This window comes from Salmo trutta, unplaced genomic scaffold (genome assembly GCF_901001165.1).
Source record: "Salmo trutta unplaced genomic scaffold, fSalTru1.1, whole genome shotgun sequence".
Classification (NCBI taxonomy): Eukaryota; Metazoa; Chordata; class Actinopteri; order Salmoniformes; family Salmonidae; genus Salmo; species Salmo trutta.
This window is the reverse complement of record NW_021822384.1, coordinates 586,622-603,619: the sequence shown is the minus strand read 5'-3', so window position 1 is coordinate 603,619 and position 16,998 is coordinate 586,622. Positions and strand designations below refer to the sequence as shown.

General features: G+C 44.3%; 1 protein-coding gene across 2 annotated transcripts in view; it reads left to right on the top strand.

The window, feature by feature from the left end:
- The window catches only part of LOC115182072 (nuclear pore complex protein Nup107-like), a 30,163-nt gene that overhangs the window by 2,938 nt on the left and 10,227 nt on the right, over positions 1-16,998 (top strand). The window contains exons 5-17 of one of the 2 annotated variants that reach the window (XM_029743721.1): positions 463-598; positions 841-944; positions 1,555-1,682; positions 2,384-2,432; positions 2,561-2,632; positions 4,338-4,426; positions 4,515-4,564; positions 6,701-6,729; positions 6,993-7,106; positions 7,241-7,331; positions 8,591-8,730; positions 11,706-11,851; positions 12,633-12,681. In XM_029743721.1, the coding sequence (XP_029599581.1) occupies positions 463-598; positions 841-944; positions 1,555-1,682; positions 2,384-2,432; positions 2,561-2,632; positions 4,338-4,426; positions 4,515-4,564; positions 6,701-6,729; positions 6,993-7,106; positions 7,241-7,331; positions 8,591-8,730; positions 11,706-11,851; positions 12,633-12,681 (1,197 nt within the window). Of the gene's footprint in view, positions 1-462; positions 599-840; positions 945-1,554; positions 1,683-2,383; positions 2,433-2,560; positions 2,633-4,337; positions 4,427-4,514; positions 4,594-6,700; positions 6,730-6,992; positions 7,107-7,240; positions 7,332-8,590; positions 8,731-11,705; positions 11,852-12,632; positions 12,682-16,998 lie in introns of both variants that reach the window. The other variant, XM_029743722.1, reaches the window with a different exon arrangement.

Below are 16,998 nucleotides of genomic sequence, written 5' to 3'. Positions count from 1 at the left end.
CAGTCTTGACTGGTTGTTTTGTCTGCTGACAGACACTGTGTGGTTCTGTCTGTCTCCAAAGAGGGGATCCGGAGACAGAAGAACCAGGCCAATACAATAGCTAATTAAACCACACTGCATCACCATTCATCACTTGTTGACTCTTATTAAAGGTAGACTCAGTGATATGACGTAGATGCACAAAGTAAACAGTAAAGTGGGTCAATTTTCCACAACTGAAGAGCGTTGGAGCGTGAGGATTAACTTCTTCACTGTTTTGGTCATGTAGCTACCATGTTGTAAGAGTGTGAAGCGAACCCGTGCAGATACTGTGTCAGTGTTGCATCTTGCTCATCGCAATATCTGCGGTGCTGCTCGTGCGAAACATCATTTCACTGACTACCTTTTAATCAAGTATGCAACTTTGAGGCCGATCCACACGCTGATTTTTTTTCTGTGTTTTTGACTCCCTCTGGGCTCCAGAACCTGGATGACAGTGACTGGACGAACAGCCTGTACCCGTCTCCTCTGTCCGGGCTGGGACTGGGGGACACCAGCTTTACTGACGACATCAACATGTCCTCTGTAATGCTGAAGGAGGAGGATCCTGGAGAGGCTGGTCAGATGGATTTATTTTCTCCCTGGTTGTTGATTGATTGTAATATCACTGATGAGCCAGCAGTTCCATTTCCCTGGTCTTCCAGCCAGGTCTGAAAATCAGCACGTATAACTGACTTCATGGTCCAGATTTAGGGAAACAGGTTACAGAGGCTAGGTGTTGTTCTGTAAATGTATAGAATACAACACTGACCTTTGACCCCCCTCCCTCTCTCTCTCTCCTGCTGCTCCGGTGTCCTGCAGCGTCAGTCAGTCTGTTCTCAGAGTTCCTCCAGTCCTATCTCAGACACTCCTCCACTGCTGTCTTTGACCTGCTGGAGGAGTATGAAGCCATCTGTCAAGATAAGGTACCGTTTTCTCACTTACCTGACGCAACTTCCCCTACTGTGTGTATGCTAGTGAGTGTGTGTTTTACAACCCGTGTGTGTGTGTGTGTGTGTGTGAGAGAGAGTGTGTGTTTTAGAACCTGTGTGTGTGTGTTTTAGAACCCGTGTGTGTGTGTTTTAGAACCTGTGTGTGTGTGTGTGTGTGTGTGTTATAGAACACGTGTGTATGTGCAAGAGTTTGTGGAACAGGAGGTTTGCTCCTCTAGTGAGGGTATTGTGTGTGTGTGAGTCATTGTGTGTTTATATGCAGAGCTCTATGCTGCCCTTATGAACACCCAGTGATAATGGTGCATGTATGGCTATGCTGCCCTTATGAACACCCAGTGATAATGGTGCATGTAAAGCTATGCTGCTCTTATGAACACCTAGTGATAATGGTGCATGTATAGCTATGCAGCCCTTATGAACACAGTGATAATGGTGCCTGTAAAGCTATGCTGCCCTTATGAACACACAGTGATAATGGTGCATGTATAGCTATGCTGCCCTTATGAACACACAGTGATAATGGTGCATGTATAGCTATGCTGCCCTTATGAACACAGTGATAATGGTGTATTGTGTGTACCAGGTGGGCATGCTCCAGAGGCTGGTATCGAGGGCAGCACCAGGACAACAGAAGTCCTCTAAGACTGCTGGTATGAGATGGCTTTTACAGCAGGAGATGGTCACCTGGCGCCTCATCACTTCCCTATACAGGTTAGTGTCTGTCTGGCGGTCCGTCTGTCTGGCGGTCCGTCTGTCTGGCGGTCCGTCTGTCTGGCTGTCCGTCTGTCTGGCGGTCCGTCTGTCTGGCTGTCCGTCTGTCTGGCTCTCTCTTTACCTTTTCTCTATACAGGTTAGTGTCTGTCTGTCTGTCTGTCTGGCGGTCCGTCTGTCTCTCTCTTTTTACCTCTTTCTAGCTCCCTGTCTCTCTTTCTGGGAAACCCCATATTTTTCTCTCCACGCATGTCTGTCTGTTCGTGCCTTCCATTCTCTCTCGTTTTTTTAATGTTTTAATATATATTAGGGCTGTGAATTACCAGGGAATTCCCAAAACGATATTATCACAATACTTACATGCCGATACCATATGTATTGGGAATTTATTGCGATTCGATGTTCCAAACATATGCTCACCATATGTCTGCTGCAGAGGGACAAGTTAGAGCCATGAAAACATCATTTTAACGCTGAAAGAGAACAAGCTATGAAGGAAAAGTGTAGGTGTAGGTTCAGCCAACTAGCACAAAAAAATGTATTGCGATTATGTCGATACGGTACGTCGTCCAAAATAATATCCCGACATGTAACTATCGATTTTTGCATTTATTTTCCTCATCACTACATAGAGGAATGGTGTTGCTATGGAGACGCGTGGTTTGACTTTGTTACATCATTGTGTGCCCCCCCCCCCTCAGAGACAGGATCCAGTCAGAGCTGGAGGATGACATCATGGTGGATGTGGCTGTGAGTACACCTCTAGAACTATGATGTCATTAGGGAACTACAGGTGTTTCTTGCTGTGTGATGGAGAGACGGAGAAGGAAATGGGAGTAAGCTTCCTGTCTCCTGTGTGTGTGACCATCTCTCCTCAGGCTCCCGGTGTTAGTGAGAAGGTGGTGATGGAACAACTCTTCCAGAGAGATGCTGTAGTACGCCAGAGTCAGGTTAGTTTCTCTCTCTCACACACACACACACACATACACATACAGTACCAGTCAACATTTTTCTACATTGTAGAATAATAGTGACAACATCAAAACTAGGAAATAACACATATGGAATCATGTAGTAACCCCAAAAAAGTGTTAAACAAATCAAAATCTATTTTAGATTCTTCAAAGTAGCCACCTTTTGCCTTGATGACAGCTTTGCACACTCTTGGCATTCTCTCAACCAGCATCACCTGGAATGCCTTTCCAACAGTCTTGAAGGAGTTCCCACATATGCCGAGCACTTGTTGGTTGAGGTCGGGTGATTGTGGAGGCCAGGTCATCTGATGCAGGACTCCATCACTTTCCTTCTTGGCCAAATAGCCCTTACACAGCCTGGATGTGTGTTGGGTCATTGTCCTGTTGAAAAACAAATGATAGTCCCACTAAGCGCAACCAGATGGGATGGCGTATCACTACAGAATGCTGTGGTAGCCATGCTGGTTAAGTGTGCCTTGAATTCTAAATAAATCAGTGTCACCAGCAAAGCACCATCACACCTCCTCCTCCATGCTTCACGGTGGGAACCACATATGCGGAGATCCGTTCACCTACTCTGCATCTCACAGAGACACGGCTGTTGGAACCAAAAATCTAAAATTTGGACTCATCAGACCAAAGGACAGATTTCCACCAGTCTAATGTCCATTGCTCGTGGTTCTTGGCACAAGCAAGTCCTTTCTTATTATTGGTGTCCTTTAGTTGTGGTTTCTTTGCATCAATTCAACCATGAAGGCCTGATTCACACAGTCTCCTCTGAACAGTTGATATTGAGATGTGTCTGTTACTTGAACTCTGTGAAGCATTTATTTGGGCTGCAATTTCTGAGGCTGGTAACTCTAATGAACTTATCCTCTGCAGCAAAGGTACTCTGGGTCTCCCTTTCCTGTGGCGGTCCTCATGAGAGCCAGTTTCATCATTGCGCTTGATGGTTTTTGTGACCACTTGAAGAAACGTTCCAAGTTCTTGAAGTTTTCCTGATTGACTGACCTTCATGTCTTAGTAATGATGGACTGTAGTTTCTCTTTGCTTATTTGAGCTATTCTTGCCATAATATGAACTTGGTCTTTTACCAAATAGGGCCATCTTCTGTATACCACCCCCTACCTTGTCACAACACAACTGATTGGCTCAAATGCATTAAGAAGGAAAGAAATTCCACAAATGAACTTTTAACAAGGCACACCTGTTAATTGAAATGCATTCCAGGTGACGACCTCATGGAGCTGGTTGAGAGAATACCAAGAGTGTTTAAAGCTGTCATCAAGGCAAAGGGTGGCTACTTTGAAGAATCTGTTTTGTTTAAAACTTTTTTTGGTTACTACATGATTCCATATGTGTTATTTCATAGTTTTGATGTCTTCACTATTATTCTACAATGTAGAAAAGAGTAAAAAATAAAGAAAAACCCTGGAATGAGTAGGTGTCCAAACTTTTGACTGGTACTGTACATACACAAAAACACACACACACACACACACACACACACCTCCTCCCCTAATATCTGTCTCTAGTGGTATAGTCCAGTTTAGTCTGATGCATGGATGGATGGTTGTAAACCCCTATATCTGTCTCTAGTGGTACAGTCCTGTTTGGTCTGATTGATGGTTGTAATAGAAACATACAGTTTTACATAATCGTTTCACCTCCTCTCTCTTAGCTGGTTGTGGATTGGTTAGAGAGTATCGCCAAAGATGAAATCGGGGACTTCTCTGACAACATTGAATACTATGCCAAGTCTGTCTACTGGTAAGTAGCTGGAGTCATTTGAGAGACAAGCACTTGTATGTCGTTAGGAAAACCATGTTCCTTGGCTAATATTCTGTTTGACTTTCAGGGAGAATACCCTTCATGTTCTGAAACTGAGGAGAAACACATCCAGCACAGGATTCACTGTTCCTCTGGTTACTGAGCTGGTAAGAGGGACTTTTAGGCCTACTCTTCACAGGCTACAATGTTCCCCTGGTTACTGAGCTGGTAAGAGGGACTTTTAGGCCTACTCTTCACAGGCTTCACTGTTCCCCTGGTTACTGAGCTGGTAAAAGGGACTTTTAGGCCTACTCTTCACAGGCTACAATGTTCCCCTGGTTACTGAGCTGGTAAGAGGGACTTTTAGGCCTACTCTTCACAGGCTTCACTGTTCCCCTGGTTACTGAGCTGGTAAGAGGGACTTTTAGGTCTACTCTTCACAGGCTTCACTGTTCCCCTGGTTACTGAGCTGGTAAGAGGGACTTTTAGGTCTACTCTTCACAGGCTACAATGTTCCCCTGGTTACTGAGCTGGTCAGAGGGACTTTTAGCTCTACTCTTCACAGGCTACAATGTTCCCCTGGTTACTGAGCTGGTAAGAGTGACTTTTAGGCCTACTCTTCACAGGCTACAATGTTCCCCTGGTTACTGAGCTGGTAAGAGTGACTTTTAGGCCTACTCTTCACAGTCTACAATGTTCCCCTGGTTACTGAGCTGGTAAGAGGGACTTTTAGGCCTATTCTTCACAGGCTACAATGTTCCCCCTGGTTACTGAGCTGGTAAGAGGGACTTTTAGGCCTACCCTTCACAGGCTACAATGTTCCCCTGGTTACTGAGCTGGCCAGAGGGACTTTTAGGCCTACTCTTCACAGGCTACAATGTTCCCCTGGTTACTGAGCTGGTCAGAGGGACTTTTAGGCCTACTCTTCACAGTCTACAATGTTCCCCTGGTTACTGAGCTGGTAAGAGGGACTTTTAGGCCTACTCTTCACAGGCTACAATGTTCCCCTGGTTACTGAGCTGGTCAGAGGGACTTTTAGGCCTACTCTTCACAGGCTACAATGTTCCCCTGGTTACTGAGCTGGCCAGAGGGACTTTTAGGCCTACTCTTCACAGGCTACAATGTTCCCCTGGTTACTGAGCTGGTAAGAGGGACTTTTAGGCCTACTCTTCACAGGCTACACTGTTCCCCTGGTTACTGAGCTGGTAAGAGGGACTTTTAGGCCTACTCTTCACAGGCTACAATGTTCCCCTGGTTACTGAGCTGGTAAGAGGGACTTTTAGGCCTACTCTTCACAGGCTACAATGTTCCCCTAGTTACTGAGCTGGTAAGTGGGACTTTTAGGCCTACTCTTCACAGGCTACAATGTTCCCCTGGTTACTGAGCTGGTAAGAGGGACTTTTAGGCCTACTCTTCACAGGCTACAATGTTCCCCTGGTTACTGAGCTGGTAAGAGGGACTTTTAGGCCTACTCTTCACAGGCTACAATGTTCCCCTGGTTACTGAGCTGGTAAGAGGGACTTTTAGGCCTACTCTTCACAGGCTACAATGTTCCCCTGGTTACTGAGCTGGTAAGAGTGACTTTTAGGCCTACTCTTCACAGGCTTCACTGTTCCCCTGGTTACTGAGCTGGTCAGAGGGACTTTTAGGCCTACTCTTCACAGTCTACAATGTTCCCCTGGTTACTGAGCTGGTCAGAGGGACTTTTAGGCCTACTCTTCACAGTCTACAATGTTCCCCTGGTTACTGAGCTGGTAAGAGGGACTTTTAGGCCTACTCTTCACAGGCTACAATGTTCCCCTGGTTACTGAGCTGGTCAGAGGGACTTTTAGGCCTACTCTTCACAGGCTACAATGTTCCCCTGGTTACTGAGCTGGCCAGAGGGACTTTTAGGCCTACTCTTCACAGGCTACAATGTTCCCCTGGTTACTGAGCTGGTAAGAGGGACTTTTAGGCCTACTCTTCACAGGCTACAATGTTCCCCTAGTTACTGAGCTGGTAAGTGGGACTTTTAGGCCTACTCTTCACAGGCTACAATGTTCCCCTGGTTACTGAGCTGGTAAGAGGGACTTTTAGGCCTACTCTTCACAGGCTACAATGTTCCCCTGGTTACTGAGCTGGTAAGAGGGACTTTTAGGCCTACTCTTCACAGGCTACAATGTTCCCCTGGTTACTGAGCTGGTAAGAGTGACTTTTAGGCCTACTCTTCACAGGCTACAATGTTCCCCTGGTTACTGAGCTGGTAAGAGGGACTTTTAGGTCTACTCTTCACAGGCTACAATGTTCCCCTGGTTACTGAGCTGGTAAGAGGGACTTTTAGGCCTACTCTTCACAGGCTTCACTGTTCCCCTGGTTACTGAGCTGGTCAGAGGGACTTTTAGGCCTACTCTTCACAGTCTACAATGTTCCCCTGGTTACTGAGCTGGTCAGAGGGACTTTTAGGCCTACCCTTCACAGTCTAGCTCTCTCTCTCACACACACACTCTCCTACATACACATTCTCTTATGCCATGATAGGTAATACATGGTTTTACTTAGAACATAAAGTAAGTGTGTGTGTCTGTAGGACCCTGACGCCCCCGTCAGACAGAGACGTCCTCTGGCAGACCTGGACAGAGAGGATGATGCCAGATTGCTGAAGTACCTGTTCACCCTCCTCCGAGCGGGCATGACTGACGAGGTGAGAAACAGGCACCGTTTTGTTCCCTGTAAAGGTAATAGGGTGGCGTTTTCAGACTGATCTCAGTACAGCGCCACCTGGTGGATGGGAGGGTTATACTGAACTGGTTTCTAGTAACGTGTGGTTGTGTGCAGGCCCAGAGGCTGTGTAAGCGCTGTGGCCAGGCATGGAGAGCTGCTACTCTGGAGGGGTGGAAGCTGTACCACGACCCCAACATCAACGGAGGTCAGTTCTCCACCGTACACTCTCACCAACAGATGTACAACACCAAGTGGCCGTCGGGACATTTGGTCAGCCAGTGATTGTCATGTAAATAGCTGCAGGTCTCACGGTAATTGACCGTTAATTAACATAAACACGTTTAGCATCTCCTGGCTTCCACACACAGCCTACAAGACACTGATGCTGACCTTTGGAACATCTACATTTTAAAAAGTCTAATAAATCCTGACGATAGAGTGCTGAGTACCAGGCAGTTAACAAGTTTGGTAGACTACCAATGACCAGCGGGTTTGGTAGACGACCAATGACCAGCAAGTTTGGTAGACTACCAATGACCAGCAAGTTTTGTAGACGACCAATGACCAGCAAGTTTGGTAGACGACCAATGACCAGCGGGTTTGGTAGACGACCAATGACCGGCGGGTTTGGTAGACGACCAATGACCGGCGGGTTTGGTAGACGACCAATGACCGGCGGGTTTGGTAGACGACCAATGACCGGCGGGTTTGGTAGACTACCAATGACCGGCGGGTTTGGTAGACGACCAATGACCGGCGGGTTTGGTAGACGACCAATGACCGGCGGGTTTGGTAGACTACCAATGACCGGCGGGTTTGGTAGACGACCAATGACCGGCGGGTTTGGTAGACGACCAATGACCGGCGGGTTTGGTAGACTACCAATGACCGGCGGGTTTGGTAGACTACCAATGACCGGCGGGTTTGGTAGACTACCAATGACCGGCGGGTTTGGTAGACTACCAATGACCGGCGGGTTTGGTAGACCACCAATGACCGGCGGGTTTGGTAGACCACCAATGACCGGCGGGTTTGGTAGACCACCAATGACCGGCGGGTTTGGTAGACCACCAATGACCGGCGGGTTTGGTAGACCACCAATGACCGGCGGGTTTGGTAGACCACCAATGACCGGCGGGTTTGGTAGACCACCAATGACCGGCGGGTTTGGTAGACCACCAATGACCGGCGGGTTTGGTAGACCACCAATGACCGGCGGGTTTGGTAGACCACCAATGACCGGCGGGTTTGGTAGACCACCAATGACCGGCGGGTTTGGTAGACTGCCAATGACCATCAGCAGCATCAGAGCTTAGAGAAGTTTATTTGCCGTGACTAAACGTTCAAGTGGAATTTGACTGCGGTCATGACTGGTGACTGCCGGTGTGGCGGTAATACGGTCACCATAACAGCCCTAAACACACATCCCTATGAATGGTCTGTAATGGAACTGTGTGTGTCCAGGCGGTGCAGAGCTGCTACCGGTGGAGGGGAACCCTCAGCGCTGTGTATGGAAGGTGTGCTGCTGGAGGATGGCTGATAATGAACACTTCAGCAGATATGAGAGAGCCATCTACGCTGTTCTGAGTGGGAACCTCAAACGGGTATGTTGTGTTTTATCTCCCTGAGGAGGAGGGGGGGGGGGGGGGTCAGGTGGAGGAGGAGGAGGGGGGGTCAGGTGGAGGAGGAGGGGGGGGTCAGGTAGAGGAGGAGGAGGATGGGGGGGTCATGGAAAGTGAAACGCATTGTCAAAGTAAACATCTAACAACAATGTTCACATAAGAGAGGACTATAGTAGAGTGGTAGTAGACAGGACTATAGTAGAGTGGTGGTAGACAGGACTATAGTAGAGTGGTAGTAGACAGGACTATAGTAGAGTGGTAGCAGACAGGACTATAGTAGAGTGGTAATAGACAGGACTATAGTAGAGTGGTAGTAGACAGGACTATAGTAGAGTGGTAGCAGACAGGACTATAGTAGAGTGGTAGCAGACAGGACTATAGTAGAGTGGTAATAGACAGGACTATAGTAGAGTGGTAGTAGACAGGACTATAGTAGAGTGGTGGTAGACAGGACTATAGTAGAGTGGTGGTAGACAGGACTATAGTAGAGTGGTGGTAGACAGGACTATAGTAGAGTGGTGGTAGACAGGACTATAGTAGAGTGGTAGTAGACAGGACTATAGTAGAGTGGTAGTAGACAGGACTATAGTAGAGTGGTAGTAGACAGGACTATAGTAGAGTGGTAGTAGACAGGACTATAGTAGAGTGGTAGTAGACAGGACTATAGTAGAGTGGTAATAGACAGGACTATAGTAGAGTGGTAGTAGACAGGACTATAGTAGAGAGGACTATAGTAGACAGGACTATAGTAGAGAGGACTATAGTAGAGAGGACTATAGTAGACAGGACTATAGTAGACAGGACTATAGTAGAGAGGACTATAGTAGAGAGGACTATAGTAGACAGGACTATAGTAGACAGGACTATAGTAGACAGGACTATAGTAGAGAGGACTATAGTAGACAGGACTATAGTAGACAGGACTATAGTAGAGTGGTGGTAGACAGGACTATAGTAGAGTGGTGGTAGACAGGACTATAGTAGAGTGGTGGTAGACAGGACTATAGTAGAGTGGTAGTAGACAGGACTATAGTAGAGTGGTAGTAGACAGGACTATAGTAGAGAGGACTATAGTAGAGAGGACTATAGTAGACAGGACTATAGTAGACAGGACTATAGTAGACAGGACTATAGTAGACAGGACTATAGTAGACAGGACTATAGTAGAGTGGTGGTAGACAGGACTATAGTAGAGTGGTGGTAGACAGGACTATAGTAGAGTGGTAGTAGACAGGACTATAGTAGAGTGGTAGTAGACAGGACTATAGTAGAGAGGACTATAGTAGACAGGACTATAGTAGAGAGGACTATAGTAGAGAGGACTATAGTAGAGAGGACTATAGTAGACAGGACTATAGTAGAGAGGACTATAGTAGACAGGACTATAGTAGACAGGACTATAGTAGACAGGACTATAGTAGAGTGGTGGTAGACAGGACTATAGTAGAGTGGTGGTAGACAGGACTATAGTAGAGTGGTGGTAGACAGGACTATAGTAGAGTGGTAGTAGACAGGACTATAGTAGAGTGGACTATAGTAGACAGGACTATAGTAGAGAGGACTATAGTAGACAGGACTATAGTAGAGAGGACTATAGTAGACAGGACTATAGTAGAGAGGACTATAGTAGACAGGACTATAGTAGACAGGACTATAGTAGAGTGGTGGTAGACAGGACTATAGTAGAGTGGTGGTAGACAGGACTATAGTAGAGTGGTAGTAGACAGGACTATAGTAGAGTGGTAGTAGACAGGACTATAGTAGAGAGGACTATAGTAGACAGGACTATAGTAGAGAGGACTATAGTAGACAGGACTATAGTAGAGAGGACTATAGTAGACAGGACTATAGTAGACAGGACTATAGTAGAGTGGTGGTAGACAGGACTATAGTAGAGTGGTGGTAGACAGGACTATAGTAGAGTGGTGGTAGACAGGACTATAGTAGAGTGGTGGTAGACAGGACTATAGTAGAGTGGTGGTAGACAGGACTATAGTAGAGTGGTAGTAGACAGGACTATAGTAGAGTGGTGGTAGACAGGACTATAGTAGAGTGGTAGTAGTGATTTGTCTCTCTCCTCTAGCAGGACTATAGTAGAGTGGTAATAGTGATTTGTCTCTCTGTCTCTCCCTTCTAGCTGGACTATAGTAGAGTGGTGGTAGACAGGACTATAGTAGAGTGGTGGTAGACAGGACTATAGTAGAGTGGTAATAGTGATTTGTCTCTCTCCTCTAGCAGGACTATAGTAGAGTGGTAATAGTGATTTGTCTCTCTCCTTCCTCTAGCTGGACTATAGTAGAGTGGTAATAGTGATTTGTCTCTCTCCTCTAGCTGGACTATAGTAGAGTGGTAGTAGACAGGACTATAGTAGAGTGGTAGTAGACAGGACTATAGTAGAGTGGTAGTAGACAGGACTATAGTAGAGTGGTAATAGTGATTTGTCTCCCTGTCTCTCTCCTCTAGCTGGACTATAGTAGAGTGGTGGTAGACAGGACTATAGTAGAGTGGTAATAGTGATTTGTCTCTCTCCTCTAGCAGGACTATAGTAGAGTGGTAATAGTGATTTGTGTCTCTCCTCTAGCAGGACTATAGTAGAGTGGTAGTAGTGATTTGTCTCTCTCCTCTAGCAGGACTATAGTAGAGTGGTAATAGTGATTTGTCTCTCTCCTCTAGCAGGACTATAGTAGAGTGGTAATAGTGATTTGTGTCTCTCCTCTAGCAGGACTATAGTAGAGTGGTAATAGTGATTTGTCTCTCTCCTCTAGCAGGACTATAGTAGAGTGGTAATAGTGATTTGTCTCTCTCCTCTAGCAGGACTATAGTAGAGTGGTAATAGTGATTTGTGTCTCTCCTCTAGCAGGACTATAGTAGAGTGGTAATAGTGATTTGTCTCTCTCCTCTAGCAGGACTATAGTAGAGTGGTAATAGTGATTTGTCTCCCTGTCTCTCTCCTCTAGCTGCTCCCAGTGTGTGAGTCGTGGGAGGACAGTGTATGGGCCTACTTCAGGGTCCTGGTAGACTCTCTGGTGGAACAGGAGGTCCGGTCCTCAGGAATGGGCAGCGAGGAGCTGGAGGAGCTGCCACGAGAATACCTGGAGGCCAAGTAAGATCCCAGCCTCTAGAAGGTAGTCTTACCCACAATACTCTTTAGTGGGCAGCCCTGCCTAGAGAATACATTCTCTAGTAGAGAATACCTGGACACCAAGTAAGATCCCCTCTAGTAGAGAATACCTGGAGGCCAAGTAAGATCCCCAGCCTCTAGAAGGTAGCCTTACCCACAATACTCTTTAGTGGGCAGCCCTGCCTAGAGAATACATTCTCTAGTAGAGAATACCTGGACACCAAGTAAGATCCCATCTAGTAGAGAATACCTGGACACCAAGTAAGATCCCCTCTAGTAGAGAATACCTGGACACCAAGTAAGATCCCACCTAGTAGAGAATACCTGGAGACCAAGTAAGATCCCATTTAGGAGAGAATACATGGAGGCCAAGTAAGAGCCCATCTAGTGGAGAATACCTGGAGGCCAAGTAAGATCCCATCTAGTGGAGAATACCTGGAGGCCAAGTAAGATCCCATCTAGTGGAGAATACCTGGAGACCAAGTAAGATCCCATTTAGGAGAGAATACATGGAGGCCAAGTAAGAGCCCATCTAGTGGAGAATACCTGGAGGCCAAGTAAGATCCCATCTAGTGGAGAATACCTGGAGGCCAAGTAAGATCTCCTCTAGTGGAGAATACCTGGACGCCAAGTAAGATCCCATCTAGTAGAGAATACCTGGAGGCCAAGTAAGATCCCGAGCCTCTAGTGGAGGGTTGAGGATCAGGAACCTAACCTAATATTTCTAAATGCAAATTTTACTTTGTCTCCCTTTTCTCTCCAGCTGGACACTAGAGAAGGTGTTTGAGGAGCTGCTGGCAACAGAGTCAAAGGTCAGCATCTGTTTGTCTGCTTTATCAAACTAGCTGTGTGTGTCTACATCGTACCAGTCTACTGGCTATCTACATCGTACCAGTCTACTATCTACATCATACCAGTCTACTATCTATCTACATCATACCAGTCTACTATCTATCTACATCATACCAGTCTACTATCTACATCATACCAGTCTACTATCTACATCATACCAGTCTACTATCTATCTACATCACACCAGTCTACTATCTATCTACATCATACCAGTCTACTATCTACATCATACCAGTCTACTATCTATCTACATCATACCAGTCTACTATCTATCTACATCATACCAGTCTACTATCTATCTACATCATACCAGTCTACTATCTATCTACATCATACCAGTCTACTATCTATCTACATCATACCAGTCTACTATCTATCTACATCATACCAGTCTACTATCTACATCATACCAGTCTACTATCTACATCATACCAGTCTACTATCTATCTACATCACACCAGTCTACTATCTATCTACATCATACCAGTCTACTATCTATCTACATCATACCAGTCTACTATCTATCTACATCACACCAGTCTACTATCTATCTACATCATACCAGTCTACTATCTATCTACATCATACCAGTCTACTATCTATCTACATCATACCAGTCTACTATCTATCTACATCATACCAGTCTACTATCTATCTACATCATACCAGTCTACTATCTACATCATACCAGTCTACTATCTACATCATACCAGTCTACTATCTATCTACATCATACCAGTCTACTATCTATCTACATCATACCAGTCTACTATCTATCTACATCATACCAGTCTACTATCTACATCATACCAGTCTACTATCTATCTACACCATACCAGTCTACTATCTATCTACATCACACCAGTCTACTATCTATCTACATCATACCAGTCTACTATCTATCTACATCATACCAGTCTACTATCTACATCATACCAGTCTACTATCTATCTACACCATACCAGTCTACTATCTATCTACACCATACCAGTCTACTATCTATCTACATCATACCAGTCTACTATCTATCTACATCATACCAGTCTACTATCTACATCATACCAGTCTACTATCTATCTACATCATACCAGTCTACTATCTATCTACATCATACCAGTCTACTATCTATCTACATCACACCAGTCTACTATCTATCTACATCATACCAGTCTACTATCTACATCATACCAGTCTACTATCTACATCATACCAGTCTACTATCTATCTACATCATACCAGTCTACTATCTACATCATACCAGTCTACTATCTATCTACATCATACCAGTCTACTATCTACATCATACCAGTCTACTATCTATCTACATCATACCAGTCTACTATCTACATCATACCAGTCTACTATCTATCTACATCATACCAGTCTACTATCTATCTACATCATACCAGTCTACTATCTATCTACATCATACCAGTCTACTATCTATCTACATCATACCAGTCTACTATCTATCTACATCATACCAGTCTACTATCTACATCATACCAGTCTACTATCTATCTACATCATACCAGTCTACTATCTATCTACATCGTACCAGTCTACTATCTACATCATACCAGTCTACTATCTACATCATACCAGTCTACTATCTATCTACATCATACCAGTCTACTATCTATCTACATCATACCAGTCTACTATCTATCTACATCATACCAGTCTACTATCTACATCATACCAGTCTACTATCTATCTACATCATACCAGTCTACTATCTATCTACATCGTACCAGTCTACTATCTACATCATACCAGTCTACTATCTACATCATACCAGTCTACTATCTATCTACATCATACCAGTCTACTATCTACATCATACCAGTCTACTATCTACATCATACCAGTCTACTATCTATCTACATCATACCAGTCTACTATCTATCTACACCATACCAGTCTACTATCTATCTACATCACACCAGTCTACTATCTATCTACATTATACCAGTCTACTATCTATCTACATCATACCAGTCTACTATCTATCTACGTCATACCAGTCTACTATCTATCTACGTCGTACCAGTCTACTATCTATCTACGTCATACCAGTCTACTATCTACATCATACCAGTCTACTATCTATCTACATCATACCAGTCTACTATCTATCTACATCATACCAGTCTACTATCTACATCATACCAGTCTACTATCTACATCATACCAGTCTACTATCTATCTACGTCATACCAGTCTACTATCTATCTACACCATACCAGTCTACTATCTATCTACGTCATACCAGTCTACTATCTATCTACATCATACCAGTCTACTATCTATCTACATCATACCAGTCTACTATCTATCTACATCGTACCAGTCTACTATCTACATCATACCAGTCTACTATCTATCTACATCATACCAGTCTACTATCTACATCTTACCAGTCTACTATCTACATCGTACCAGTCTACTATCTACATCGTACCAGTCTACTATCTATCTACATCATACCAGTCTACTATCTACATCATACCAGTCTACTATCTACATCGTACCAGTCTACTATCTACATCATACCAGTCTACTATCTATCTACATCATACCAGTCTACTATCTACATCGTACCAGTCTACTATCTACATCGTACCAGTCTACTATCTACATCGTACCAGTCTACTATCTATCTACGTCATACCAGTCTACTATCTACATCATACCAGTCTACTATCTACATCATACCAGTCTACTATCTATCTACATCATACCAGTCTACTATCTACATCGTACCAGTCTACTATCTATCTACATCGTACCAGTCTACTATCTACGTCATTCCAGTCTACTATCTACGTCATACCAGTCTACTATCTACGTCATACCAGTCTACTATCTACACCATACCAGTCTACTATCTACGTCATTCCAGTCTACTATCTACGTCATTCCAGTCTACTATCTACGTCATTCCAGTCTACTATCTACGTCATACCAGTCTACTATCTATCTACGTCACACCAGTCTACTATCTATCTACATCATACCAGTCTACTATCTATCTACATCATACCAGTCTACTATCTATCTACGTCACACCAGTCTACTATCTATCTACATCACACCAGTCTACTATCTATCTACATCACACCAGTCTACTATCTATCTACATTACACCAGTCTACTATCTATCTACATCACACCAGTCTACTATCTATCTACATCACACCAGTCTACTATCTATCTACATCACACCAGTCTACTATCTATCTACATCACACCAGTCTACTATCTATCTACATCACACCAGTCTACTGGCTATCTACATCATACCAGTCTACATCATACCAGTCTACTATCTACATCATACCAGTCTACATCATACCAGTCTACTATCTACATCATACCAGTCTACAATCTATCTACGTCATACCAGTCTACATCATACCAGTCTACTATCTACGTCATACCAGTCTACATCATACCAGTCTACTATCTACATCATACCAGTCTACTATCTACATCATACCAGTCTACATCATACCAGTCTACTATCTACATCATACCAGTCTACATCATACCAGTCTACTATCTACATCATACCAGTCTACATCATACCAGTCTACTATCTACATCATACCAGTCTACATCATACCAGTCTACTATCTACATCATACCAGTCTACAATCTATCTACATCATACCAGTCTACAATCTATCTACATCATACCAGTCTACATCATACCAGTCTACTATCTACATCATACCAGTCTACAATCTATCTACGTCATACCAGTCTACATCATACCAGTCTACAATCTATCTACGTCATACCAGTCTACAATCTATCTATGTCATACCAGTCTACAATCTATCTACGTCATACCAGTCTACAATCTATCTACGTCATACCAGTCTACTATCTATCTACGTCATACCAGTCTACTATCTACATCATACCAGTCTACTATCTACATCATACCAGTCTACTATCTATCTACATCATACCAGTCTACTATCTACATCATACCAGTCTACTATCTATCTACATCATACCAGTCTACTATCTATCTACATCATACCAGTCTACTATCTATCTACATCATACCAGTCTACTATCTATCTACATCATACCAGTCTACTATCTATCTACATCATACCAGTCTACTATCTATCTACATCATACCAGTCTACTATCTATCTACACCATACCAGTCTACTATCTACATACTGGCTGTCTACGTCGCGCCGGTCTACTGGCTGTCTCCGTCGCGCCGGTCTACTGGCTGTCTCCGTCGCGCCGGT